Below are 27655 nucleotides of genomic sequence, written 5' to 3' on the forward strand. Positions count from 1 at the left end.
TGCAGTTCAAGTGCCTGGACAAAACCCAGAATCAAGAGCTGTTTTGGAATCAACTTCCTGGTCCTTGAACACAGGGAAAGAAGAATTTGCTAGTCCCTCCAGAAGATGAGCTGGCCTGGCTGACTGAGTGGCAGGCAGACAAGACCTTCAGGTCTCTAATGAACCATGATCTGAAGGCAGGATGGTGTGTGAAGCTTTAGCCCCAATGGCCCCACTGCTACAAGGCTCTAAGGAACTTCTAGAGGCTTCTAGAGGCTTCTAGAGGCTTCTAGACTGGCTCTGCCCCCACCCATACCCACACTTCTGGATCAGAGGCCTAGGCCAAAACAGAATCTATGCTTGGGAGAACTACAGGACACTGCTGAATCTCTGCAGAGCTCTCCACATCACTGCCCCCGGTCATTTGGAAAGGGTGTGTCTATGGCTCCATGTGGCCAGAAGGGGACCCCAACATTCAGCACACATGGAATACTGGAGCCTGATCACCAGAGCGTCTAGGAGAGAAAACAGAGTCCGGGCCACCTGCAGAGGTTGCTCCAGCCAGGCTCGTGTGCTTTGCTGCCTACCTGGCCAAAGGTCGGGGTGAGGGTGCTCTCTGGAGAGGGTCTGTCCCCGGTTGGGCCCCGCTGCTCACTGCAGTCCAGTTGGATCAGGCTGCGGCACTCCGGGTGGCAGGTGAATTTACAGTCTGGAGGGAAAGAACCAAAGAGGTATCAGGACCTGGGCAGCATCTCTACTACTTCTGCCCAGAGAAATAACCTGGGCGATGGCATTTAGTTCCCAACGAAAAGACAGTGCAGGAGGGCAGCGGCGGGCAGGAGGCAGGCGAGGGTAAAGCTCTGCCCCGCGGCAGTTAAGTGCTTTACACCTGTGCAAACTGCTCTCACCTGCCATTCTTTGTATGACCCTGTGATTGTTACGACTGGGGCCTCGGGACTTCCTCATGATCAAACCAGCTGGCTCCAGACTGGTGCTCTTTCTACTAAATCACACTGGTCACCAGGGGCCACAGATCCCTGGGGAAGGGCTCGGTGTTGCTGGACTTCATTTGGCCAATCTGTAAAATATGGATTTAGCTGCCCTGCCTGTGGCACAAGGCTGTGCACAGGTGTAGAGGAGGAGATGCCTGAAAGAATCAAAGGTGCTTCCAGAGACAAAGGCATCCTCCTCAGAATGCCTGTTAGGACGCTGGGACCCGGCCCAGTCCAGAAATGCCCGGATGGCCACTGCCCCAGCTGAGGTCCTGTCAAGGGCAACCCAAACTGGGGGAAAATCACACATCCTGCAGACCATGGTCTCTTCCCTGGAAGCAGTAACTTAATGACCAGAATTGAAAAGAGCCTTGGGGACTCCCCGAGAGATAGGGAAACTGAGGCCCAGAGAAGTTAAGTGAGGTGCCCAGTGATACAGCTCACCTGGTGCCTGGGCTCCCAGGTATTTTCCCACTTTCTCAAGGGCTTCCTCTGGAACCTCCTTGGCAGAATAAAGATGAAGTCAAAGGGGCCAGGAGACAGGGAGACTCCGCCAGGGGAGGCAAAGGTGGGGAGGTGGCGGGTGAAGGAAAGAGTGGCAGCGGAAGAAAGCAACACAGGTTCTCCCCCAGGGAAAATGCTCAGAGCTGAGGTGTAGTGCCCACAGATGGCTGTGGGTCGGTCATAGCTGCCTGTCCTGGAGATGCCACAGCTCAGCCAGAAGGCCCAGATGGCCAGGGGCCAGGGTCTCTCTTGACTTTCCCTCCTGATGGTGAAGTCTGGTGCATGGTGGGGAGGGTGGGTTTTGTGGCAGGGGACCCCACAGCCTGGATTTTCTTGGATACCTGGGGATTAGGGGGCCACTTGTTTTAGTCAACTTTTTTGCTGCTGTGACTGAAAGACCAACCAGAATGACCGTAGAGGAGGAAGAGTTTATTTGGGGGCTCATGGTTTCAGAGGTCCCAGTCCACAGACAGTTGGCTCAATTCCTCGGGGCTTGAGGAGAGGCAAGGAACCATGGTGGAAGAATGTGGCAGGGGGAAGCAGCTCACAAGATGATCAGGAAGCAGAGAGAGAAATATACAATATATATCCCAAAGGCACACCCCTAGTACCCACCTCCTCCCGCCACACCCTACCACTTCAGTTACCTGTCAGAGGATTGATTCACTGATTGGGTAAAGACTCTCACAACCCAATCATTTCTCCTCTGACCCTTCTTGCATTGTCTCACAGGGGAGCTTTTGCAGGACACCTCACATCCAAACCACAACACCACTCTTGGTTGAGTATGGTTTAGGAATCCTGAGACTCTCTCCTTCCTTCTAAGAAGTTCCCCGAATTCTGCTCTTTTGGTCTCTTTTTAAAGCTAACATATCACACTATTTTGGAGTAGGGGTGGCTGCTGTTCTTTTGCCCACTCATTTGAGGAGATCTGGGAGGAGATTCCCCACTCCTCCCAGTTGCCCTCTTTCCTTACATCCCCCAAAATGAGCAGCCAGGTCATATTCCTTGCATGGGTTTTGCCACTAAGGTCTGCAGGGGAGTACCAGACAAATGTGAAGCTCTATTGCTGTTTTGAGTTAGATATGAGGTGTGTCCCCGACCCCACAAAAGCTCATGTATTATTGCAGGAATGTTCAGAGTTGAAAAGATTATATTATGGGAGCTGTAACTGAGTTAGTGGATTAATTCATTTGATGGTTTAATAATTTGAAAGAACTTCTGTACTGGGTGATAATTATAGACATGTAGGGTGTGGCTATAAGCAGTATGTCACTGGGGGTGTGCCTTTGGGTTTATATCTTGTCTCTGGTGCTTCTCTGACCCTCCTCTCTCTCCCTGTGCTTTCCAGTTGACATTAGCTGAGCAGCTTTCCTCCACCATCCTTCTGCCATGATGTTCTGCCTCACCTTGGGTTCAGAGCAATAGAGTTTGACCAACCATGGACTGACACCTTGAAACTGTGGGCCCCCAAATAAACTTTTCTTCCTCTAAGTTGTTCTTGTCCCATATTTTGGTCACAGTGACAAAAGTTGACTAACTCAACTTCTCATCCCCATTAGGCACCAAGTTGAAGCCTAGAATGTCCCTTCCTTCAGACCCATGAGTCTCCAGGCCTTCCAGACTCTTCTCCACAGAGGCCCCTCTTCTTGCCTGGAGATGGAACCAGGTGGTCAGTACTCTGTGGCTTTACCATCCCTACCTGCAGAGGCCCACCAGTGTTTCTGAGACCCCCAAGATATAAACCCAAAGGCCCCCTAATCCCCAGGTATCCAAGCAAATCCAGGCTGTGAGGTCCCCTGCCACAAAACAGCCCCAAAACAGCCTCACCCTTCATAGGGGAAGGCATGGAGGGACATGCAGCCAAGTTATTCTGCCTGCAGTGCCCAGAAATGCAAGGACATTTTTGATAATGTAACCCTGAGGCCAGGGCCCACAAAGGAGAGCATTGTTCCAGGTTCCGGCTCTGGAACACACCTGTAGGGCTCCTGGTCACGCTCTGAGGGAGGAAGAATGCTCCAGGGATGCCAAGAAGTGGGAACGGGGAAGAGGAGGAAGGATTGGAGCTCCCCTGGCTTCCTGGTGACCATCAAGAGCTCCCATTGGCTCACACCTGGGCAAGGCTTTTGGAAGCAGAAAGCTCTCTCTCTCCTCCTTCGAGTGCCTTGCCCGGCTGACCCATGCACTCCATGACCGTCTATGCCGCTGATCACTCTTACAATTTCCATCTCTCTCTCTCTCTCTCTCTCTCTCTCTCTCTCTCTCTCTCTCACACACACACACACACACACACACACACACACACACACACAGAGCACCAAAACCTCAGAAAGATCTCTTTACAGGCCTGACGCTGAGCTAGATGGAGCCAGGAACAGGAGACTCCAGGAGGAGGGTTTGAGAGTCTAGGAAAAGAACTGAGAGGCATTAATGACTTTGTTCCATCAGACCGTATAATCACAGGCTGTAGCAAAGCCACTGAAGCACGTCTTCGTACTGCCTGGCCCCTGGAAACGCCAAGTCAAGGGCTTTTAGGCCAGCAGCGATGAAGTCAGAGCCCTCATGCCTTCTCCAACAGCCTGTGTGCTGCGAGTGGGGAAACCCACAGCATCCAGACGGGGCTGTGTCCCAAGCGACTGAGCAATTCTGCCCCACAGACCAGCCTTCTCTCAAGCAGCTCTTCACAGGTGCTGCCTGGCTAGGCCCTGCCCTTGGTATCCCAACTTCTTCCACAGCTTTCAGGACAAGAGAAGAGAGAGGGACCCCGGGTGGAACAAGGTCACACAGACCCCAGGAAGGGTTCAGCCCTCCCTGCACGGTCAGCGCCATCATCTCCGGATACAGCGTCCAGGTGCTGAGCCCGGACATCCACATGCTGTGCTGGCCTGAGGGTGAGGTTGAGTAAGACAGGACCCCTGGGGAGCCAGCTAGCTGGGCAGATGGGACACACACCCACTGAGCAGTACAGCCCAAAGCAGGGACTAGGGTCTGGGAGGTTGTTGGACAGGCGCTTGCTGGCAGAGCAGCCTAGGAAGGTGGGGGAGGAGAAACAAGGGGTCTGACTACAGGTAGCTCAGATGCCCTCCTCACAGAGGCCAAGAGGAGGTGGGCTCTGCTGTCACTAAACTGATGGGACAAGAGTCTTGCCACCAAGAGGAAGCAAAAGATTAGGCAGCACCCTTCCTGGGCTCTAAATGTGGTTTCTTAAGGAAAAATGACATTTCTTTAGTATCTCTGTCTATAAAACAGTATTATCCCTCCTCCTCTCTACCCTTTCCTTCCAGTTACAGCTCCGGTCCCCATTCCCAGGGGATGTTTTGAGGAAAATAAACACACTTCCAGGTTTGGGAAGAAGGGCCTATAGGAATAGAAAGGGAAGGTGAGGAGAAATTAACAGAGACAAACCACAGTAGAGGCCTCTCTCCCAAGAAAGGAACCACAGTGAGGGATGGAGGCCCTCCCTCAGGGCCCAGGCGCATCTCCAGCTCCAGCAGGGCAAAGCACCACGAACTAGGCGCTTAAAACAACTTCTTGTCTCCCAGGTCTGGAGGCTAGAAGTCCAAGGTCAAGTGGCTGGAGGGGCCATGCTCCTCTGAAATATGTGGAGGCTCCTCCCTTGCCTCTTCCTGGCCTCCCTTGGCCTATAGCTCCACACCTCCAAACTCCACCTGCGTCTTCACCCAGTCCCTTCCCTGTGCTTCCATCTTCACATGGCTGTCTTGTAAGAATACAAGTCATGTTGGATTAGGGGACCATCCTACTCCAGCATTACCTCAAATAATTACACCTGGAATCTCCCTACTTACAAATAAGGTCCCGTTCTGAGGTACTGGGGTTTAGGACTTAAGTAAATCTTTTTTTGTAGGGAGCACAGATCAACCCATGATGCAGACCCTGGGCCATCTTGGGAACACAGAGCCTTTAGGCCCAAGTGTTTAGGGGTTTCCATGAATACCTTCTCCAGGGATCAGCCGTGGACTGGCAGGGCCAATGCTGGTCTGAGGCCAGGGCCACCTGCCTTCACCTAGGGCTCTGCTCCTACTTTTCACGACCAAGGCCACCGCCTTAAACGAGGGGTCAGGTTCACAGGCAATGGCAACCTGTGCTCGGATGGCACCATTTCTTCCACTTCGACCCAGAGGGGCTGAAGCCAGCCGGTGGAACTAGGCACTAGGGAACTGTTTTTCCAAAATGCAGACACGGCAACCTCCCCTAAATCCTCAAAGCTGCCGGAGTTAGCTTCTGGCCTATTCCAGTCACCAAAGACACAGATCATGCTAGGCACACACTACCAGGTGACTCTGTAAACCTAGTGGCTAATTTTCTGACCCAGAGGCACGCCTTAAGGCCCGTTCACGATGGAGCTGCAGGCGAGATTCCAAGAGGACACAGAGCTCTCCCTCAACTCTCCCCTCCTCCAGCCCAGGTCCCAAAGATGCAGAGCCTGGTTGCCAGGAGCCCACGTCCCCCTGCCATCACTCCCATGTCAGGAAACAGCAGCTTCCCATCCTGCATGGGCAAAGGGCCTTCTGAGGGTGAGGGGAAGCAGATGGCCTCTGAATCCAGGAGCCTCTGCCCACTCTCCAGGCCCCCACAGCCTTCTGGGAGAAGGTCAACCTTAGAACAGAGGCGACCCCCAAGCCCCTTCTCACTCTTTTTCGGGACCTGGGCTGCACTATGGTATAATAGACTTTGGGGAAGTCTTGGCCTCTAGTCTCTACTCAATCAGCTCTGTGACATTGGGTAAATTGCTGAACTTCTCTGAGCATAATTTTCTCAACTATAGAATGGGAATCATAATAATCAGTTCACAGGGCTATTCTGAGAATGAAATGGGGTTCTTGATGTCAAAAGCTGCATAAAAGGCTTAGAATGTGGAGGTCCCCTGTTAATAGTTATTTTCTCGCTTGCTTCCTCTACTCCACTATATGGGTTTCCTTCCCATCCCATGAAGCTCCTGGTGGGGAATCTTCAGTCTCTTCAATCTTCCCCCAGCTAGTGACTTCCAAGACTAGCACACAAATAGGTTTTAGTTTCAAAATAATGTGTTAGGTACTACAGGGAAATCTGGAAAAAAAATAATATGCATTGGAAAATTACAATTTATAAAAGTGTTTTTTGTTTTGTTTTGGTACTGGGGATTGAATTCAGGGGCACTTGAACACTGAGCCACATCCCCAGCCCTATTTTGTATTTTATTTAGAGACAGGTTTCACTGAGTTGCTTAGCACCTCCCTTTTGCTGAGGCTGGCTCTGAACTCCCTGTCCTCCTGCCTCAGCCTCCCGAGCTGCTGGGATTACAGGCATGTGCCACTGTGTCCGTCCAATTTATAAAAGTTTTTAAAGAAGAGTAAGGGTTATCCTGCTCCTCTTGGAACAAGTCAGGGGGACAGTCCTTGCCTGTCTCTGCTACCTTCTCAGACATTCCTTTGAGAATCCCGCATTCTTTCACTGGGGATCACTCACCCCACTGGGCCTCTGTGCTGGGCCGGCTATGGCAGCTTAAATAGCACCCAGAGGGTCTCCATCACCCTCTACTCCCCTCCTGGCCCAGGCTGGCCCAGGTCTACTCCACCCACTGGAGCCTTGACCATCACCTCTGCCCTGCCTGCTCCCCTGCCAGGAAAATCCCTCTCTACCTGGCCCCAAGATTGCAACTCGGATCTCAGGCCCTCACAGCAGACCCAGTAGTTCCCTTTATAAGCACACAGTCCCCTCCAATCCTCCATGGCTCCATTCCTGCATTCCACCCTGTCCCTAGCCCTTTTCTCTGGGCCTTGCTCAGTATAGGAAAAGCCTACTCTCCATTAAGCATTCAAAAGGGGTCTAAATGGATTGCTTGAGAGAACCACATAAAGCATGGTGTTTCAACTTCAGCTGAAGTGGAGAGACCAAGGTGTGATCTGACACTAGGCTGTGTCCTTACTCTTACTTATCCCTTAAGTGCAGGTGATAGCAGTACCTACTTTGTAGGGTTGCTGAGAAAATGAAACGAGGCAATTATGTAAATAACAATGCAACACGTGATATACACTTATGGTTCAATAAATATTAGCTAGTCTTTTTTTCTTTTTTTGATACTGATGATCGAACCCAGGGGGACTTCACCGCTGAGCCATATCCTCAGCTCTTTTTGTATTTTATTTTGAGACAGGGTCTCGCTGAGTTGCTTAGGGCCTTGCTAAATTGCTGAGGCTGGCTTTGAACTCGTGAGCCTCCTACCTCAGCCTCCCTGGTTTCTGGCATTATGTGCCACCACTCCAGCTTAGCTACCCTTATTACCTGGCTAAAATCCAAGTTTAGTCGGGACAGTGGTGAGAGTGACAGGCATCCGAGGCCTGCTGGGCACAGTCCATCAGGGCCCTGGGGTCTCCCACAGACTTCTACTGAGTCCTGGTGCAACAGGTCCTAATGCCTCCTCTCACCTCCATCCTCAGTCTAGGTACAAGGCCCCAGGTGTCACTCCCTGCAGAGGGAAGGTGCCAGGTGACCTGGAGACAGGAGCAGAGTAACCCTCTTCACGTTGGAAAGGCCCCTCTGCTGTCCCCTGGGACTTCCCACCCCCCTCCTTCTTGCTCATTCCCCTTCAACATTTGAATTTCTAAAATCCTGCTCTAGTTTAGGAAAAGAAAACTGTTAAGCAAAGCTGACCGTGCCCAGTATTGAAGAGGACATGGGGAAATGTCAGGCGGTGCCTTATTGTTGGCACCAACTTCCTGCAGGGTCTGTCCTGAGTGTATATTTACTAGGGTCTAAATATATCTTCACTAAAATGTTCATGGCATCATTATTTACCATAGCAAAATGCCAAAAATACCCACATGCCGCCTCCGGGGGCCTAGTTACAGCTATGATATGTTGTTCAACGGAATACTATAGAGTTATTATATAAACAATTCAGATTAACATTGGTCAACAAGGGAATATGTCCACACTGTATACTGAAGGAGGAAAAAGGTGGTTTTATGGTCTAATTATATAAAATACACCTGTACTCATATGTACAGTGTGCAGATGATGTCTGGAGGGTCATATACTTGCTTTAAGGGTAAGGATGGGATTTAAAGGGTTTTTCCTTCTTGCTTGCTTTCGTTGCTATTTTGTTTTGTTTTGTGACTTTTTTGTTTTGTTTTTGGGTACTGAGGATTGAACCCAGGGGCATTAACCACTGAGCTACATCCCCAGCTCTTTTTATTTTGAATTTTGAGACAGGGTCTCGATAGGTTGCTTAGGGCCTTGCTAAGTTGCTGAGGTTTGTAATCTTCCTGCCTCAGCCTTCCGAGCCGCTGGGATTACAGGCGTGTACCACTGCCTGGCCCACCATTTCTTTACATGCCCCACCCCTGCCCTTTGCAGCCTCCCATTACCAACATCCGGCACTGGGGTGCTGCATATGTCACAGTGGATGATCCCACAGGGACACACCATTCTCACCTGAGTGCAGTTTACATCTGGGACAGGACTTTTAAAAATACATATATATTTTTAGTTGTAGATGAACACAATGGCTTTATTTTATTTTTTTATTTTTCGGTGGTGCTGAGGATGGAACCCAGTGCCTCACACATGGGAGGCAAGCGTTTACCACTGAGCCACAGCCCCAGGCCCACAGTTTATATTTAGTTTTACTCTTTGTGCTGTACATTCTACGAATGTGGACATGTGTGCACTCAGATAACACATACGGAGTAGTTCCTCTTCCCTAAATATCCCCTGTGCTCAACCCTCTCTACCCCAACCCCTGGCATTCACTCATCCTTAACTGTTTCCACGGTTTCGCCTTTTCCAGAACATCACAGAGCTGGAATCGTACAGTTGACAGCTTTTTTCAGGTTGGCCTTTGCACTGAGTAACATGGATTTAAGTCCCCTGCCTTTCTCTACGACTTGATAGCTCATCTCCTTTCATCACTGCGTAATATTCCTTTGTCTGGATGTACCAGGGTTGTTCTTTCTTTGTTGCTTTGTTTTGTTTTAACTTCTCACCTACAGGAGGACATCCTGGCTGCTTCCACGTTTTGGCAGTTCTTAACAAAACTGCTATAAGCATCCATGTGCAGGTTTTGTGTGGACATGTTTTCAACTCCTTTGTCTATCCCTGTTTTAAGGATGAGAAAATTGAGACTTAGAGAGTTTAAGTGACTCACTGACAATTTCACAGCTAGCAAGCGGCAGCATTGGGCGTGGAAATCCATCACACCTGGCTGCTTCTCAATAGCCGTTTTCTTATTCAAAGGTCCTTTCCTCAGAGCTATCCCCCAGTGTGGACCCAGATTTTACTCCCTATTTTGCACTGCTGGAGGCGATGGATGGGCTTCTTTGGGGATGGTGGCCTGAAGCCAGAAAGAGTCTGTTTTGAAGGGTTTTGAGTTAGGAGAGCTTTATCCACTGCCCAGGATAATAGAGTATCCCTCCCCCAGGTTTCCACCCTGTCCTTGGAGGGTTTGGGAAGGGCCAGTTCATACCTAGATGGAAACTCCCAGCTAAGCCAGTTCTGGAGGCTGCCAGGACCCTGGGAGTTTCTGAACCACTGTTCTGCTTGCCTGTCCTGGACTGGTCCTCCAAGACCAGTCCTCCAGGACCCTTCTCCCTCAGGAACTCTACCTCCAGGAGACTCAGCTACAGAGGCAGCACCCAGAGATTCTCATCCTGAGCTCTCAGGGCACCTACAGCAGAGAAGCCAGTTCTTTGGCCAAGATCAAGCATAAGAAAGAAGTCAGATCTCCGTCTCCCCCACTCAAGCGACCCACCTTCTGAAATCGTGCTCTCCACGACATCAGAACGGACACGGGGTTCCCAGCACCAGCTGCCCCACAGACGCACACCAAAGCACACCAACTCATCAGCTACAAATCAGAAATCCTCCAACACCGCTTGACGTGTATGTTGGAGGTCTTTGAGAACAGGTGCAAGGGACGGAACACTCAATCTGGGGGGGAGGGAGAATGGAAAGAATCTGGCTGTTGGGGTGACAGGGGACGGGATTTGAACCTGAGCCCTGCTTCTAACTGGACACAAGATATATAGGCAACTCTCCTTGCCTAAATATGGAATTTATTTGGTCTCAGTTTCCTCATCTGCAAACTGTAATTAACAAGATCTTGCTTGTGGACAAATCTATTGCCAAAATTAGAGAATGTATGTAAAGCATGCAATGGTTTCTCGCATTTAGTAGGTACTCAATAAATGGCAGCTGCCTTTCAACACTGTGGGACTCCTGAGTCTGGATACCTGATTTCCAAGTGACTCAGCATCTGAAGCCAGTGAAAACCCTCGGTTTCTTCTGGATTAAGGTACACTGAATCCTGCGACGGGCCAGCTCACCTATGCTCCTTCCACATGCCCCCACCCCACTCCTAGCTCTGCCTGGAATGGGCCCAGAGGAGCAGGGAAGGGGGGATGGAAGATAGGTCAAGCTGGTGAGAAAGTAGAGAGACTGTGATTGCCAAGCTTGGAGGTCTGGAGCCACTGCCAAAACCAACATGACCTATACGTTTTCCATACTCCTGGCTAAAGTCTTAGCGAGGCCAGCAGCCAGGGAATGGAAACTCCTGAGGTCAGGCAGCCAGCTCAGGACATCTGCATCTTAATATTTCCAGGAAGGAGTCTGAACCCCTGCCCTCTTGAGACCCTACACTATGGTTCCTTGTTTCAGAAGACAGACCCCCTGAAGGCTCTCAGCACCCCCAGCACTCGGCCAGAGGACCTAGAGGCACACAACTGTCCCTTCCCACTATGAAACCCTGATTCCAGTTCCAACACACACACAGAGAATGTGCCAGCGAGCAAGCCAGGAGGCCAAAGGAAAGGTCGAGGCAACGGTGAGACAAGAGACCAAGAACTCTTAGTCAGAGATCGCTGTCCCTCCCATAAGGCAAGCGGGCAGCTGGCTGGTCAGGGGCTGCTGACTCTGGGAAAAGCCACGAGACTATGCACCTGAACATGGTCAAGTCCGGATCTGACATTCAGTTCCCACGTAAAACAGACAGTTGGGATGGGCAGGATCCACGGAAGCTGGTCTTCCAGGTCGGGCTGGGGAGAGAAGGGCTGGAGAGGTGGGGTGGGGACTGGGTGAACCGAGGGCAAAAATCTGCTGCGTTGCTGCTCAGCAGATATTAAAGCAGATATCAAAACTCCCTGAGATACTGGTCCCCACATCTAATATCTCAGTTACTAATTCCTCAAGCCAGGCCTGCTTGTCACATTCCCAAGCAGACTGGACATGTCCTCTGTGCCCCTCCTCCCAGACATACCCGGCTGGCCTGGCAGAAGCTGGGCGCCCAGGCAGGCCTGCAGAGGCACAGTCCTGCCCCACGTGGGTGGGTGTGGGTGGGTGCGCCTCTCGGGCAGCACATTAATCATCCACTTCCAACACGACCACAGGTCCCCAAACTGGCAGTACCAGCAGAGGCAGGCGCTGTGGTCAGTCCAGGCTAGGGGCACAGAGAGGGTTGTCTGGGGAGGGAGAGGGGGGCAGGACAGTTCACAATGAGTTCAGGCAGATGATGCAGGAAAGCAGAGGAGGGGCAGGCAGTGCCCACCGTGTGCCCGGTGACTCAGAGACCAGCGTCTGACTGAAGGGCACCTTGTCCCCCTGGCTGGTTTCACACCACTTCACTCTTTGGGGTACTGTACCCTGAAGCACACCCCCTCTGCTGCCCTGTATGTATCTGTGTTTATGTGTAAAATCATAAACAAATTGAACAGTTTTGTGTCATTTTTAGCAACTCATGCTTCAGCTTCAGAAAACAGTATGACCTGACCTCTTACTGACAATGCAGGCTCTCTTCTTCCCAGCTCTTCTGCACCACCCCCCTTGATTTTTTCCCTCTGGTTTTGACATTTCCAACATTTATATCATTTTATATAGTTTTAACTATAATGCCCATAGTTGTCAAAAATTTCTTTACTTTTAGGAGTGGGGGTGGTAGCTCAGTGGTAGGACCCCTGGGTTCAATCCTGAGCACCAAAATAAAATCAGCTACAGTTTTAGATCTAGTTTAGGCATAGTTTCAGATACAGTTTAGGTAGCCTGTTAAAACAGCTAGACTTTTTATTTTAATTCATCTTTTGGTTGACTCTATTTCAGAGAGTATGTATATATTTAAATACGTTTCCTAATGACACTATACATGCCTTAAAGAGACACCTCCCTGTTCCATGACATGGCCTCATGCAGTACAGGTTGTTGATGACAGTGATGAGCAGGAGAATGTGGATGGAACAGGAAAAGGTGGACAGGTCTGCAGGCCCTCAGTGCATGTCACAGAGTATCCCTGAGAAGAATGGCGGGAAGTGGAGGAGTTGGGGAAGAAAAGTAGAAGTAAATGGTTTGAGGTGGGGGTTCCACGGTAAGCAAGCCAGATATGCAAATGAACGGGGAGATGTGTCACCTGGACCCTCTGATACCATATCCGAAAAGGTCTGGGTTGCATTTCGGACGTGGCCTTGCAGCTAGAAGTACAGTGACACAGCACACTTTCTGAACGGGCAGTTGTCCATCAGGACACACGTACTCGAGTGTTAAGCCATTTACATGATTACGTCTGCTGTCTTTCCACGTCTACCTAGTTTCTGACCAGTTTTTCATTTGTGCCTGCATGCATGCATTTATTGGGAGCCTATCCTAGGCCAGGCCTGCTGCAGAAACAGCCAGTTTTATGATATTTTGTAACAGGAAAAAGTGTATGAAAGGGTTTTAGAGAGAGAGAAAGAGTTCAAAACAAATATAACCTGCTTTGATTGTCACAAGAAAAACAGAGATCCTATTGCCAGAGCACCTCAAGGAAAGAAAAAAATATTTTAAACCACAGTAGACAGCTAGGTGTAAGGGAATTTAATAAATAGTGACAAGCCCATGGTATCCAAAGCCAGTATGGAGCTGACAGATACCCTCTCGACCTCAGCCTGCTCTGGAGGGCCTCCCCTGCTCTAGGCATGTGTCACTGTGCTCTGGGTGTAAGAGAGACAAAGCAGTAGAGGTCCCCACCCCAGTTCTGGTCCTCTCCACCCATCCCTGGGGGGACCCTGAGAAGATAGAAGAGGTTCCTGACTACAGAAGGGCCATGGTTCAGCAGTGAAGGGCAAGAATGGAAAGTGCAGTTAAGTGAGTTTTTGTTTGTTTGTTTGTTTGTTTGTTTTGCTTTTTTATTTTAAAGCAGAAGGGGCAAAAGGCAGCCTAGTTTCTCAGTAACCTGAAGTACATTTTTGGTAGTGTCCTATAGACCCTAAAGATATGAACAGCCATGAAGGTTTGAGAGGAGTCCTACCTGGGCAGATGCCCAGTGTAGCATAGTAGATGTGCGGATATGAAGGCACACACAGGTATGTGTGCACAGGTATGTGTGGTCTGAGTGCCAGAAGGTCACAGGAGGCCAGAGTCAGACGGGTTCAGTTCTTTAAGAGACGACTAGTTTACTGCATCCAACTGGTTTTTCCACACCTGCTTTGATGTCACTTGCAGTCATTCGAAGTGCCAACTGCCAACCAGGTGAGGCAGAGTTTTTGCAGTGAGAAGAAAAGTAAATAGATGACATCTGCAGCTGGCTCTCTGTGCCAGAGACACACAAAGGCTTGCTCACAGCTGCATCCCTGCAGCCAGGACCCCCGGAGACTTCTGGAGAGACCCAGGCCTGTTTTTCGCTGACCCCCTAGCAGTCTTTTAAAATGATATATGACTTGCTCCTTGGTGACATGCTTGCTTAGCTCCTAATGACACCCGGTGGGCTAATCTGGCTTTGCCTGTTAATTATGTGGTGTGGTAAACTCAATGACAGGAATTTTTCCAGAGAAGGTGTTTAAGAGTTTCATGTCCCTCCTCCACTTTTGCCTGGACAAACTTCAAATTCTACATCTTCCCCTGAGATGCAGGCAGTCCGCTTTGGCCCAGGGGTGAAGGAAGAACAGACAGCCATGTTGGAGGCTTGTCCACATGGCCTGAGGGGAGCACTCAATAATAGAAGCACCCAATGACATGCCTGCGGGGTACTGGGTCATGTCAAACGTTTACCTCCAAAGTCATGTTTCATCTACCCTACACCAGTTTGAGACTGGGAGTCTTTGCTTCTCTCCATACATGGAAATTACAAAGCTCAGAGAAGTTAATCTCTACAAAGGAGATCCGACAGTCAGAAATTGGTAACTCCAGGATCTACACTCAAGTGGGCCTGGCTCCTCGTCTATTTTCTTAAACGCCACTCCCCAGTTGCTCATGGAATCCTGTGAAGGAGGTGGAGACATTTCAGAAGTTCACTGCTCCATCATCTTTGAGCATCCTGTTTTGTCCCCTCCTCTTACATCAGGAAGTTCAAAAGCTCATAAAAGTCAGCACATCATAATGGCAATGCAGAATATGCCCTTCACTTAAGGCTGCCACTCCAGGTCGGATTGATTTGATTAAATCTATAACTCATTGGGCTGAATAGCAAAGGGGCAAGGAAATGATCTGTTGAATAATTCTTAGAGAAGGGGTTGGGGAGAAAAAGAGAAAGAAAGAAGAGAGAGGATGAACATGAATGCACTCGTGAGTATTTAAACTGAGAAACTCAGTAACCGATTCTCTTCCTAGTGAAGGTCACAGTAGGTGTAGGCTATTGATGAGGACACATTATTCAGGCTGGCTAAAGAATATTTGCCTCCAAATGGGGATTAGGTCTAGCTGAATTAAAATTCTCCCTTCTCAAGTGATAAAACCTTCATCAGAAAAATCATAGTTTTTGTTATCAAGATCCTGTTGCTTAACACTGCCTCCAGAAACTTAGCTCAGAGATGGCATTTCATTTTGGTCCCACCCTTGAGACTTAGTGTTGTGACCCGCTGGATCCCCACCTATTCCTGAAGGGGTATGAGAATGACACAGAGACAGATGGGGCAGGGAACCCCAAGGAATGCATATGCATTCCAAAAGCTTCCAACCACCAACCAGAAGCCAGTAAGGTCGCTACAATGAGCTGAGCCGGTTGCAAAGGGTTTCGGGTCTGGTTGTACGGCAACGACCTTTGACAAGAGGCCCTACTTCTCTGAGCTGCCTCATCTATTAAACAGAATAATCTGTTTGCTATTCCCACCACACATGGATGTGGAGAAATGAATGATATTAATGACAAACAAATATAAATGCTTTGAGTTTTTAGCAGACAGTACTATAGAAACAAGATGCAGGAGACAGCATGATACAGCAGAAAGAACCCAAGGCTGGAAGGCAGGCATCTGGGACCCCAGTCCTGGCACTGCCACCAACAAGGTTTTGTAGGCCTCAGGAAAAAGAAGAGTGGGAGAGCGGAAGACACAGAGATAACCTGACTTGCTACAGTCCTTCATTTTCTACTCACTCCTGTGCCATGCCCTGTTATCCCCTTTCCCAGGCAGGGGCCATTCTCAGCCTAATTAGTACTTCGAGAAGGAAATCAGCGCCTGAGGCGGGGACTCCTGTGTAACTCTTCCATCCAGCAGCCTCCAGCCAGGCAGAGCCGCATGCAGCTCCACTAACCACACAGGTAAACAAGTTGTGCCTAGGAAATGTCACTGCTCCCAGGTCCTGGGTAGGCTGATGCAGCAACAGAGCAAAGTCTGACTCCCCTCTGAGCCACAGGATGAGTAGAAGGGAAAACAGTGGCCTTCCAAGGCACCCAGATTCCACCAGCCTGGAGACCCTAATTATGATGACCACTTGGTCCTAATTCCCAGCCCAGAAAAGGTTGTCAAAATCCATGGCCGATCCAAAGCTTCTGACTGGGCTCTTCCAGTCTGCCTGCTCAGCCTAAGCCAGCCCAGGCCGTAGTGCTGGTGCCCTGGTCCCAGCAGAGTCAGGAGGGTCAAGGCGTGGTGCAGCACTCAGTATTAATATCAGGCTGCCTGAAGGATCCCGCACTCCTTTCCTGTGAGAAAAGCTACTAGGCAGAGGCCGGGAACCCAAGCATCCCTGCAGACCCTCAGCTGGAGCAGCTAGGACCTACCGCGAGCCCGCCGGGCCTCGAACCTCTGCAGGACCTGGAGCTTCTCTGACAGTGAGCGGCTCTTCTTCGGGAGCCTGCAGAAGAGCCGCTGGAGGCGCGCAGCGACCCGCCCAAAGCAGGCAGCCGCTGCCTCCCCATCCCGGCCTTCGGTCATCTGGTCTGCAGATCAATAGCTCTTCTCTAGGTCTGGCGTCAGAGTTGGGTGCCAAGTGGGAGAGTCACGGCCCCGGGGAGGTCTCTGGGCCTCATGTGATCCAGACAGGCACCTGGGACTGCGGCCTCCAGCACCAGCACAGAATGACCAATGCTGCCTCCTTCCCTCCACCTCCCCCAATGGAAAACTTTCTATTTCTGGGGCTTTTAACTTGATAAGATAAAAATGCCCCCACCAAAGAGGCTGCAGGAAAGAGCCTGCCTGAGCCTCACTTCTCAGTCGCGCCTGAGTCTGAAAATCAATGTCTCCAAAGTTTCAAGAGACAACAGAAGTGATCGGTTACTTCACACCACATGCCCAGCCCAGGAGCTCGTTAATGGATTTCTTTGGGGGTCAATGGATTAATAATGCTTCACCAGCTGTCTGGACTCCTAAGGGACAACCTGGGGCTAACTCACATCCTCCTGTGCTCAGCCAAAGGGGGAAGGGCCCACAAGAAGGCCGTGCGGCTTTGAGAGAGTCAGACCGTTCATCTGAGATCTGAGCACCGAGGAGTTGACATGCAAAAGGATGTGACCCTATGGGCTGCAGGAGGGGAGGACACGAAAGGAGAAAAGGACAGTCTCTCCCCAAAACGGCAGAAGTGTTGAACTCTTCTTCTATAATGGTGCTCACAGGGTGTCCCTTCGCTCTGACCAGAACTGGGGTCAAATATTAGAGGAAAAGTCTACTGCTCAGGACAAGACAGAGCACAGACACAGACAGGCAGCAGAGCCTTCCAGAAGCCTATTGGAGAGGGGTGCCTGCTCCCAGGCTTCTCAGGGATCCCAGGCTTCACTTATCAACAGCCCATGAAGGAGGGACACTTGTCCTTTAACCAGAGGACACAAACCTCAGAGGACTCACACACATGGAGTCCTGGCTGAAGATTCATGTACACATCTGCACTCCGGTCACTAGTGCCAGGCCCAGGAAGTCAGCACCTCTGAATTCAGATGTGAGCCACAGTATTCCCTGTGCCAGCTCCCTGTGCCATCTTCCCCAAGGTCAAGGAGAACACTAAAGGGCATCCTATCCCAAAGGCCAATATCCTCAGAAGAGAATGTTGGTAGAATAAACCTAAGCTGTACTCTGATCTCCCAAGGAGGCTCCCCAGCCACCTGTCCTTCTCAGAGAAATCTGGCCAGAAGGTCCCCATCTAGGTCGCCCTGCCCTTTGAGCACTTGGTGCAGTAGCAATAATATCACATTGTTTACAGGTCGTTTATTTAATATGCTACCCTTGCTCAGGCCTGGACACAGTTTTTTTTTCTCCCTAATGCTTCCTTAAGGAGATTGAGATGCCTGTGTATGTGTGTTGGGGTGGCAGAGAGGTTAATTATCAAGCAGCCTTCACACCAAAAAAGCATCATAAGTGAGTCCAGATCCTAAAATGACTCTAGGGGTCATCAAGCAAGGGATAGAAGCCAAGGTTTCCTGCCCCACTGTGACTCTGACCCTCACACCTGAGATTTCCAAGAGGGTCCAGGAACTCCCAGCTGCCTGGGCACAGACAAGGGCATACTCCCTCTGCAGCCCGCAGACAGAAGAGCACACACGTGCTGGGGGAAGTTTTAAATATGAGCAATGGGGGGAATCCCTCCTGATTGCCCCATTGGGCTCGAGGATAGACTGACCTCACTTCTCCTTTCTCCTCAATTCAGAGTCGTTCTTCCTTTCCATCTGGTGGGGACAGAATGCAGGGCCTTGTGCACATGCTCTACCACTGAATATACCCCAGCCCCACAAAGCAATTCTATAACAGAGAAGCCATTGGAGAAGACAGCCGAAAAGAACTGGCAGAGCCTAGGAACAGGATTTAGAGAGGCTCTAGAATCTTCACTCAAGATCCTTTAGAAACTAGATCAATATTTCATTGCCGGGTATGGGTTGGGAGGAGCAGCACCTACAAGCAGGGGAGTATCTGCAATGACCTCTAGCTCCCTGATGTTCGAGGCTTAGCTAGATGACCTCCATGCTAAAGGGGAGGTCGGCCAAGGGTCAATAGAATTTGAAGCAATGACCTTCACCATCTTAGGGTATGGGGGTACAATATATATTCTCACCTTGAAAAGCTCTTCCTGTTTGAATCTACCTCCAGATTGCTTTTAAAAACACTCTGCACCAGAATACACATTTGCTGACAGCATGCTCAATCCATCCTCTCAAAACTCTCAGGTTACAGCTGGAATCTGCTGTTCCATTTAAACACTAAGGCATCTCTGGGGCTTTTGGATTTTTAATACTTTCCTCAGTTGCAGAAAAGACATAATTGCTTCAACAGAAACCACCAAATCTCCAGCTTCCATTCAACTTGGATGGAAAAAACAGCCTCCTTCAAGTAAGCCAGGAAAGTGGGTGATGGTACCTGTCCCAACTGTGAGCCTAACCTGGGGAAATACACAGAGGCAGAGTAGCTGTTCCTCTAAGGGTCTCACCACTGCCTAGGATTAGAGTCAGAGGTCCATTTTCCAGTTCCAAGCTAACCCTTCTCATCCTGGCTATCCTTTCTAGGATCTGATTTCCCTTTGGTTCCTGGTTAGTCCTATGTCATGAACTCTGACAGCTGGGTCATGGCAGGGAGCAGGCAGGGAACAGAAAAGATATTCTACCTGCCTTTCCCTGCCCACTGCCTGCACTCTCCTGACACCAATGGGAAGGGTGGGAACTGGGGATACTCCCTTATTTCTTTTATCCTGAGATTTAGGAAAACTTCAGCCTTTGTTTAAAGAGCTTATGATTTGTGCACGCTGAAGATGCACTTAAAAACTGAATGTGAACATGGGCTGAAGGTTAGCCAACTCTCAATTACCCAGGCACTGACTGGTGGCCTTGCACATGGCTTCAACCCCTTGGCACTTCCTTTTTTCCCTGTACCTCTTTCTATCATTATTATTACTTTGGACATTTCAGCATTTGTTGGCAGAAGGGAGGCAGATGAATAAGAAAACTCAACAAGTTTGCATGACCAATGATGTCAGCTCAAAAGGGCAAAATGCTTGTTGGATTCTGGTGTTGGTTTTGAGACTGATGATCTGGGTCATCTTAGAAAAGTCACTTGACTTCCCTGAATGCTGTGTTTCCACATCTATGAGATGGCCACAATTAAGGCAGCCCTGCCTACCTCACTAGGGAACTGTGAGGCTCAACAGAGACAGTGCACATGAAGATGCTTTAGACGCAGCCAAGTGCAATAGAAGTTCCATCTACTCACCATCTCTTAGCCATTCCCAATTCTTTTTTTTTTTTTTTTTTTTTTTTGCGCCAGGAATTGAACCCACGAGGGCTCAACCACTGAGCCACATCCCCAGTCCTTTTTATATTTTATTTTGAGACAGGGTCTAAGTTGCTGAGGACCTTGCTAAATTGCTGAGGCTGGCTTTGAACTTGCAATCCTCCTGCCTCAGCCTCCGGAGCCTCTGGGATTACAGGCGTGCACCACCATGTCCTGCTCCAACCCTTCTTATTCCACATGAATTTTCCCATTTTAGCAGGTTCACAGAATACCAACTTGAATTTTGAGCAAACTCAATGATAATTCTTTCCCAGACCTAGCATCCAATAGAAACAAAACATATAAGGACTTATGGTCCTCTGGGGCCTGACTTTATGAACCTATCATCTGGTTTCTTTTTTTTTTTTTTTTAAGATGTTGATAGACCTTTATTTTATCCATTTAGTTATATTTGGTAGAGCAAGTGCTCTACCACTGAGCTACAACCCCAGTCCCTCATCTGGTTTCTTAAAGGTTCGTGTAATCCAAGTTTCATTTTCTAGCAGCCCCTGCCAACAGTCACTGCAGGCACATGGGTAAGACCTGTCTCACCCTGGAAATGTGTTTGTTCAAGAAACAGGGAAATGGGCAGAAGGTGGCACATGGTCCTCTACTGAAGAGTAAACATGACCCAGCCCTCTACGGTTACAGGTAAGTGTCATACTTGGTCACCCACCTGCCTGCCCAGTGACACACAGGACTAAACAGACTGGATGTTGAACACCACCCTCTTATAAATCCTCAGCATAATGTCATCTCGAGGATTCCCCCCTGATGTCTTCAAATAGACTCAGGGCGGTAGGGGTAGGTAGGAAAACCTTAAAGAAAATCTGGGGCCTGCTTCAGCTCCCAGGGGTTACTGGACCCCTCAGCCAAGATGAGCCCTTCTCCACCAGGAGGCTGGGCACACACTACAATGCCAGGAGGGACTTCACTGTATTTCTTCCTTCCTTTTCTAAAGGGCAAAAAGAGAACCAAACTTTGGAGATTCCCCTATGGTGCATCTCTCAAGGATATTTTCTACTCCAGGAACCACAAGCAGGACAGGCTCAGCATAGATGTGCTGGCCACTTCAGTCAATGACCACCCCATGGAGAGGCCTGGGATCCACCAGACTCTGCCTGTGTCTCCTTAGCATGGTGCGTGGGTGTTTCAGGAAAGACTAGAATTCTACCTCCCCAGTCTAAGGCAAGAAAGTCTTGACCTTTGGGCAGCGTACCCATGGCCATGCCCCATCCCTGATTTTATTCCACTATCCCAGTGCCCCCAGGGATTAAGCTTTCTGCCCTGACATCATTGCTTCAGCCTCCTTCTTCTTTCCCCAAAGAAAACCATCCAAACCCTGAGCTCCAGCCTGGAACATGTGGAGAGAAGCTTGCCAGAACTTTTGGAAAAGAAAAAAAACAAACAAACCCCAAAGTGACTAAATGCAAAACCATCTTCCCAGCATCAGTTGCCGCCAGCACTTCCCAACCCAGCCAGGGCAGAGTAGCAGCAGAGCCCTGCGGGAGGGGCAGGTGGCCAGGGTAAGTGAGAGCAGCAAAGAGCATCCTGCAGATGCACAGGCCTGGATCTGCAAGCCCAGATAGAGGAGTCTGCACGAGCTGGTGCTGGCTGAACCACATAACAGAATGGTTAGGGGCTGGGGGTGTTTGCGTGCTTTGCACACCCACAAATACTCACCCTCTGGGAAACACTCACCTTGCCATCCCAGGAATGCAAACAGGAAGGGCCTCTAATGAGTCTAGAGATGTGTTTACAGGTTTCTCACTTAACCTTAATAATACCCTGGGCAGGGCAAGGGTGACAGGCAACTGCCCTCCATGGGGAAATGGAGGAGAGAGGGTATGTGTGGGAAGCCAGAGAGAGCACTGGGGGAGAGCACCTGGGGTGCAGTGTGGGGACCCAGCTATGGTTGGGCCATGCCAGGTGGCCTCTGACACAGGGGTGCTGGGCACAGGGCCCCAAAGAGGAAATGGCTTAAGGGCCTGAGATGGCCCCAAAGTCTTCAAGGCGTGTCGGAATTAGCCTACCTGAGAGGTACTAGCCTCACTGCTGCACCTAGCAAGACAGACAGGCAAGTCCTGCACAGGTGACTCTCTCTCAACAAATGTGAGATTACAGCAGAAGCATCTTCGCTCCACCCTCACAAAATTATTTTGAGAATGAACACAGCATCGTGAAAACATCTGGGCTCTTGAGAGAAAAGCACTATTGACATGCGAAGAATTCTTCCTGTGCTCCTTCTCAGACCTGGCTGGGCCTGGCTCCAGTCTGTCCCACACCCTCCCTGACAGGATGAATTCTCTCCCCAAGCCAAGCAGGGCCCCTGGGGCTGGAATGGGGCTGTCTTTTCCTTGTCACTTCCAGGCTTGGCAAAGGCTGATTCAAAAGTAAACTTGGAAAGAAGAGAGAGAATCCCAGATCTGACCAACCCTCAGTGTGGAGGGGAGATGTCAATTCACTCCCACCTAATAACGCTGCAGGATCAGCAGGCGAACACACACGTTCATTACCAAGTCTAATTAGGCTGGCAGACAAGTGGCATTAATCATTTTTGACTGTACCTGTGATTCAAGCCCCTCACACTCCATAATCAGAAAATTTCATGCTCTGATGAATAGGGGGGGAAATTAAGCCCACATTTAATCCTTTCACTTTTGTCCTTTGAGATGACAGGAAGCAGGGAGGACAGGAAAAACAGGGGGTGCAGAGTGAGGGGCTCGGAAGCCTCTGGAAAGCAAGAATGCCCTTTCCCTGTCCCTAACATACACCCCCCAATAGAACATGTCCCAAGAAGAAGACCCTAATTAGAGCCAGGAGGAGGGGAGGGAATTGGGGGTGAGGGATTTCCACCATCCTTAACAACAAAACAACCATTTCTGGGCTTAGTTTTTCTAGCCTCCAAAGGCCAGCACAAGTCTAAATGAACGAGAACATACACTGCAGCACCACTGGGGGCGCTAAACAAATACCTTTCAGGTGCCCAAGGTAAATACAGAAGCCTCCAGGACACCAAAGGACACTTTCCAAGATGTCTGCAATGGAGACTTTGCTGCAGGAAGAGTCAATGGCAATATCCCAGTAGACTTTTTTGCAAAAAAAAAAAAAAATGGGGATTTTGATCTGCAGGATCAATGGGTTCTCACAGGGGTGGTTCCAGTTCTGCAGAGAATCTAGATAAACCCAGCCATTAATGCAGTGATGGGAACCAGAAAGCTCTGACAGGAAGGAGCTCTGTGCCATACCAGCCACGCTCAATAAGAAGGCGCTGAGCCCTCCCCAGCACCTCACAGTAAACACCTTACTCACACCATGATTAGTCTATCACAGGAGGGGGAGGTTAGGAGGATGAGCCCCAGGGCCCCTTTCAACCCTATCATTCCAGTCCTTTAACACATGGCTCTGAACAACTCCCCCTCTGGAGAGACTCCAACTCCAGAGGAGCACAAGGTGGTCATCTGCACTGAGTGTACAAGGGACATCTAAAAGCATCAACTCCTGGGCCTTGTGAGCTGGACTTAGGTTCTCCAACTACCAGATCATTCCCTGACCCAGGATGGCTGACACATTCACCAAAATTTAGATGAAAGGTAAAATCATCTCTATGTGCCTTCTACAAAACTAAGGGTCTATGACTCTTAAGGGACTGTCCTTGAGAACAAAGCCAAAGGGCAGCTGGCAAGTTTTACAGTTTATTTGTTATTGTCCATTCCCTCTTGGAGTGCTGGAAGTGAATTCTCATCATTACCAATCCCCACCCCAAAACACCCTCATGCAGTCATACAACCTTTTTCCTCTGCATATATATATATATATATATATATATATGCCAATCCCCATTGATTTCCCTCTCTGTCTAACAAATGTGATTTCTTCGATCCTATAAATTAGTATTAACTCTGAACTTTCTTGTTGACAAATCCAACAAGAGTCAGTTACAGACCTTGAAGTAAAGGGAGCTTAAGTTAGGAAGGCAGACAGTTCAAAGACAATTTTCTAAAGTTTCCCTTATTAAAAGCCCATTTGCCAACATGGCTCCCAGCCAGTGTCAGCCTCCTGTGCAGACAGATGTCATTCATGTACCCACTGCCCTTCTGCTTGTTTCCAAGAACAGGGAGATTTAATAGCACAAACAAGCCACCACCTTCAACTTCCACTTACTGAAACTATGCCTAGCACTTTTCTGGGTGCAGGTGGTACACAGACAAGGAGCCAATGCCTTTGTGACACCTAAGCCACTACCATTCTGTAAGGATGCTCTCAGCACAGCAGGCTCCACCTGAGGACTTTGGGCAGGAGTGCCATTTCTAGAGGACATTTTCCATTCAAACTTCCTGGGATGCTTACAGCACTCACTTCCCCATGCAGCTCAACAAACAGGCAGAGTTTGAAAATTGCACTTACCCTTAGAAAAGCAATCCCAGGAGGTATCACAAGTCCAGGCGAGTTGTTATGGCTGTTGGATGGGAGGGGTAATAGTAACATTCATACTGAATTGAATGTCCATTGCACTTTGCTATGCACCATTAGCTCCATGGAGTAGCTAAGACTATCATCTCCATGTTTTTAAATAGGGAAACAGAACACAGACATGCACAGGATCACACAAAAACTAAGTGGCAGTGAGGACTCAAGCCTAGGACTCTGGTTACAGTCTGCGCTCTTCATCACTGCATGGTATTGTCTTTTAAAAGGTCCTTTCCTCTGCTGGTGTGTGGTGGTGCACACCCAAAATCCAGCAATTTTGGAAGCTGAAGCAGGAGGATCACCAGTTCAAGGCTGGTCTCAGCAACCTAATGAGATTCTATCTTAAAACTAAAAAGGACTGGGAATGTCACTCAGTGGTAAAGGTCCTTAGAGTTCAATCCCCAGTACCAAAATAAATAAACAAATAAAAAGCCCTTTCCTGACCCTGGCTTTGCAAAATGAAAACAACCAACCTCATTATGGAATTAGACCAACTTAAAGCAAGATGCTCAGTGAGTTTGAACTGCCAGCCAAACTTGCACATCAGAACATTTCTCAACTTTTCCCAGCCAGTCACAGGCTCAAGATTAGTTAAATATTAATAACAACAAAGAGAGACTCCTCTTTGTAGCCCCTTGATTCCAGTCTGTTTCCTCTCTAGTGTTCAGATATCCCTGGTTGGAATCAAACCAACTATGTAGGGGACATGGAAGCCCAAGAAAGTGAAACGACTTCACCAGATCACACACAATAGCAGAGGTACTACCCAAGGACCAGGGTCTTCCTAACAGTAAAAATCGCTTACAGCCTAACCCAATGAACAAACAATTCCAAGGTGATGAGAGGATAATGTCATTTAATCATGGAGTATCACACATATGCATATACAAGTACATCATTATTACCAAACCAACAAAAATCATAAAACTATGTGCAAAATGTTCAATAATTGATGTAGTCCCCAAAAGTATAAATACAAACAAGAATGCCAATGAAGTAGATCTCCTGGGATTCTAGCACAATAAAACCCATTATAGTGAGGATATTGCTTCTCTCCTGTGTATAATAAGGTCAGTGGATGCAGTAAAGTACCCCGGGACCCTCCAGAGGACAAAAGCCAGCAACATATTCTAGTCGCATTGGATTCTTCTGTCAGGTCACAGGCATTGGCCAAGTGGCAGCCCCTCCCCCACACAGCACATAAACCTCTATAACTGTTGCTCTTTCCTTTTAAATTGGTACCTAAACTGTGAGATCTAGTGATGTAAAGTACAGCACCCACTTTCCCCTCCAAATGTCCCCTTCCACCTGACCCTGGCTTAGAATCTGAGTTCTCCTTCCTGGCAGCCAGCTGCAGTGGGATGTGCACAGTGGTCTGCAGGTAGAGGAAAGGTAGGGCTTTCCTGACTTGCAAGTCACTGCTGCTGTCCAATGCTGCCTGGGATGGGAGATGTGGGGGTTGCTGTCATGGGGGAAGGGCCTTTCCTGAAAGATGCAAACCACAATCCATTTCCAGAGCTGCTTGTGAGAGGTTGTGCCATTATGCCTTGTGCTTCTGATATTTAAAATATCTACATAAACACATGGCTGTAGATATCCTCTGCCAAACTGGCCACAGCAAATACAGGGATGGGGAGAAGACACCTATTTAAAGGAATACACACACCTTACTGTAGGAGAAGAAAATAATAAGCCCCAAGAAGACTGCAGATTTGCTTTGAAAATCCCTCCACTGGGTGCCCAGTGTTTTACAGTCAGGATTGAGAAGAGAGCGACTGAGGAGGCAACCAGAGGGGCCTGGGAAGAAGGGACCCAGCAGGGAGTTGGATCATTTTTGCAGCATGATAACTGACTGATGAGGGAACCCAGGAGGAGGAGGAGGAGGTAGGGCACAGTCAAACACTGGAGCAGAGTCCAAAGGTTTGAGGGGCCAGAGGTAGAAGGCAGAAGCGGGTACAGATCCAGGGTGACCTCAAGCTCTTTTCAACCTCACAGTCTGCTTCCATCCAAAGCCTCGCTAAGTCTCCTCCCTGTCCCAATAGGTTCCCCTGGAGCAGGGGTCTGAGCTTGTATGACAGGCGGACGAACAAGTCATTTTTTTTCTTCCATTAACACAGTATCAGTCTCACAACCCTCTTCCAAGAACTCACAACTAAAGCAAAAGGGTCCAAGGGAGACACACTGAATGACCTTGCAGCCCACCATCAGCCCAACCCGCAAGCGTGCGTGTGTGCGTGCATGCTGGGGGTGGGGAAGGGACCAGGAACGCACCTGTCAGGAGAGAGGTATTTGTCAAACACCGCACAAACATTCCAGGGCAGTGCGCAGTCACTAAAGGATAACAGGCGGGGAAATAAGGAGCGGAGTGTCTCGGGGTTACCTGCCTTAAGTTCGGGTCTCCTCTGGAGCCAAAGATGGCAACGGCCCCTCTCCCTGCCCCTAGCCCTCACAGTCCTTGGCCGCCGGACTGCGGTCTTCCCGCGCCCCTCCCTACCCTGCCGGGACACTCACTAGCGCAGCGCAGCGCCTGCCGCAGCACCTCTCCTCCGCATAGGTCACACCAGCCGGGGCCGCCCCGCAGCGCCAGTTCGGCGAAGCAGTGCCCCTCGCCTCGCTCGGCCGGGACGCGGGGATCCTGCGGCTGTTCGAAGATGCTCCGCACGTCGCGGGGCCGGGGCGCCCCAGGCCGCCTCCGCAGTCTCTGCTGCAGACCAGGCCGGAGAGGACGAGCGGGTCGGGAGGCCCGGGGTTGAGGCTCGGGGTCCCCCCGGGCAGCCCTCCGGGCGCCGCGCCCCTCGTGCGCCCCGGGCACGGTAGAGAGGGGCGCTGGGACGCAGCCGCGCGAGGAGCGGCGCGGGGGTGGCGGCAGCGGCGGGGATTCCGGGCCGCTCAGGCTCTGCAGATAACGCGGCGGTTCGGGGTCCAAGAGTAACGGGTAGGGGCGCTGCCCGATGGCCGGGGACGCCATGGCCATGCCCTGCTAGTGGCGGCGGCGGCGGCTTCTGCGGCGGCTACACTCCCGAGCCAGCCCTGAGAGAAGGGGCGGCCCCAGAGCAGAGCGCCTTTAAAGGGACCGCAGCCCGCAGGGCGGGGCGGAGGCGGGGAGACTTCAGCGAAGCAGGAAGGGCGACCCGAGGGAACAACCAAAGGACCAGGGGGCAGGGTCACCAATGGGCGGGCCTGAGCGAGTGAGGACTTAGGGGTATCTTCACGAAACAGGGTGGACACTGGGGTCACTGAAGGATGCTCTTAGGGAAGGCTCCATACAGCACGACTCGAAGGTGCATTTTT

The 27655-nt window shown here is 49.9% G+C and overlaps 1 protein-coding gene across 1 annotated transcript in view; it reads right to left on the bottom strand.

Annotated features, from left to right (window-relative positions):
• The window catches only part of Rassf5 (Ras association domain family member 5), a 67091-nt gene extending 39706 nt beyond the window's left edge, over window positions 1–27385 (bottom strand). The window contains exons 1-2 of the mRNA XM_047521465.1: window positions 26876–27385; window positions 567–688 (exon numbers count right to left, since the gene is read on the bottom strand). Of these exons, the coding sequence (XP_047377421.1) occupies window positions 567–688; window positions 26876–27338 (585 nt within the window). The 5' untranslated portion in view covers window positions 27339–27385. The remainder of the gene's footprint in view (window positions 1–566; window positions 689–26875) is intronic.
• Between the last annotated feature and the right edge of the window lie 270 nt (window positions 27386–27655).

This window comes from Sciurus carolinensis, chromosome 12 (genome assembly GCF_902686445.1).
Source record: "Sciurus carolinensis chromosome 12, mSciCar1.2, whole genome shotgun sequence".
Lineage (NCBI taxonomy): Eukaryota > Metazoa > Chordata > Mammalia > Rodentia > Sciuridae > Sciurus > Sciurus carolinensis.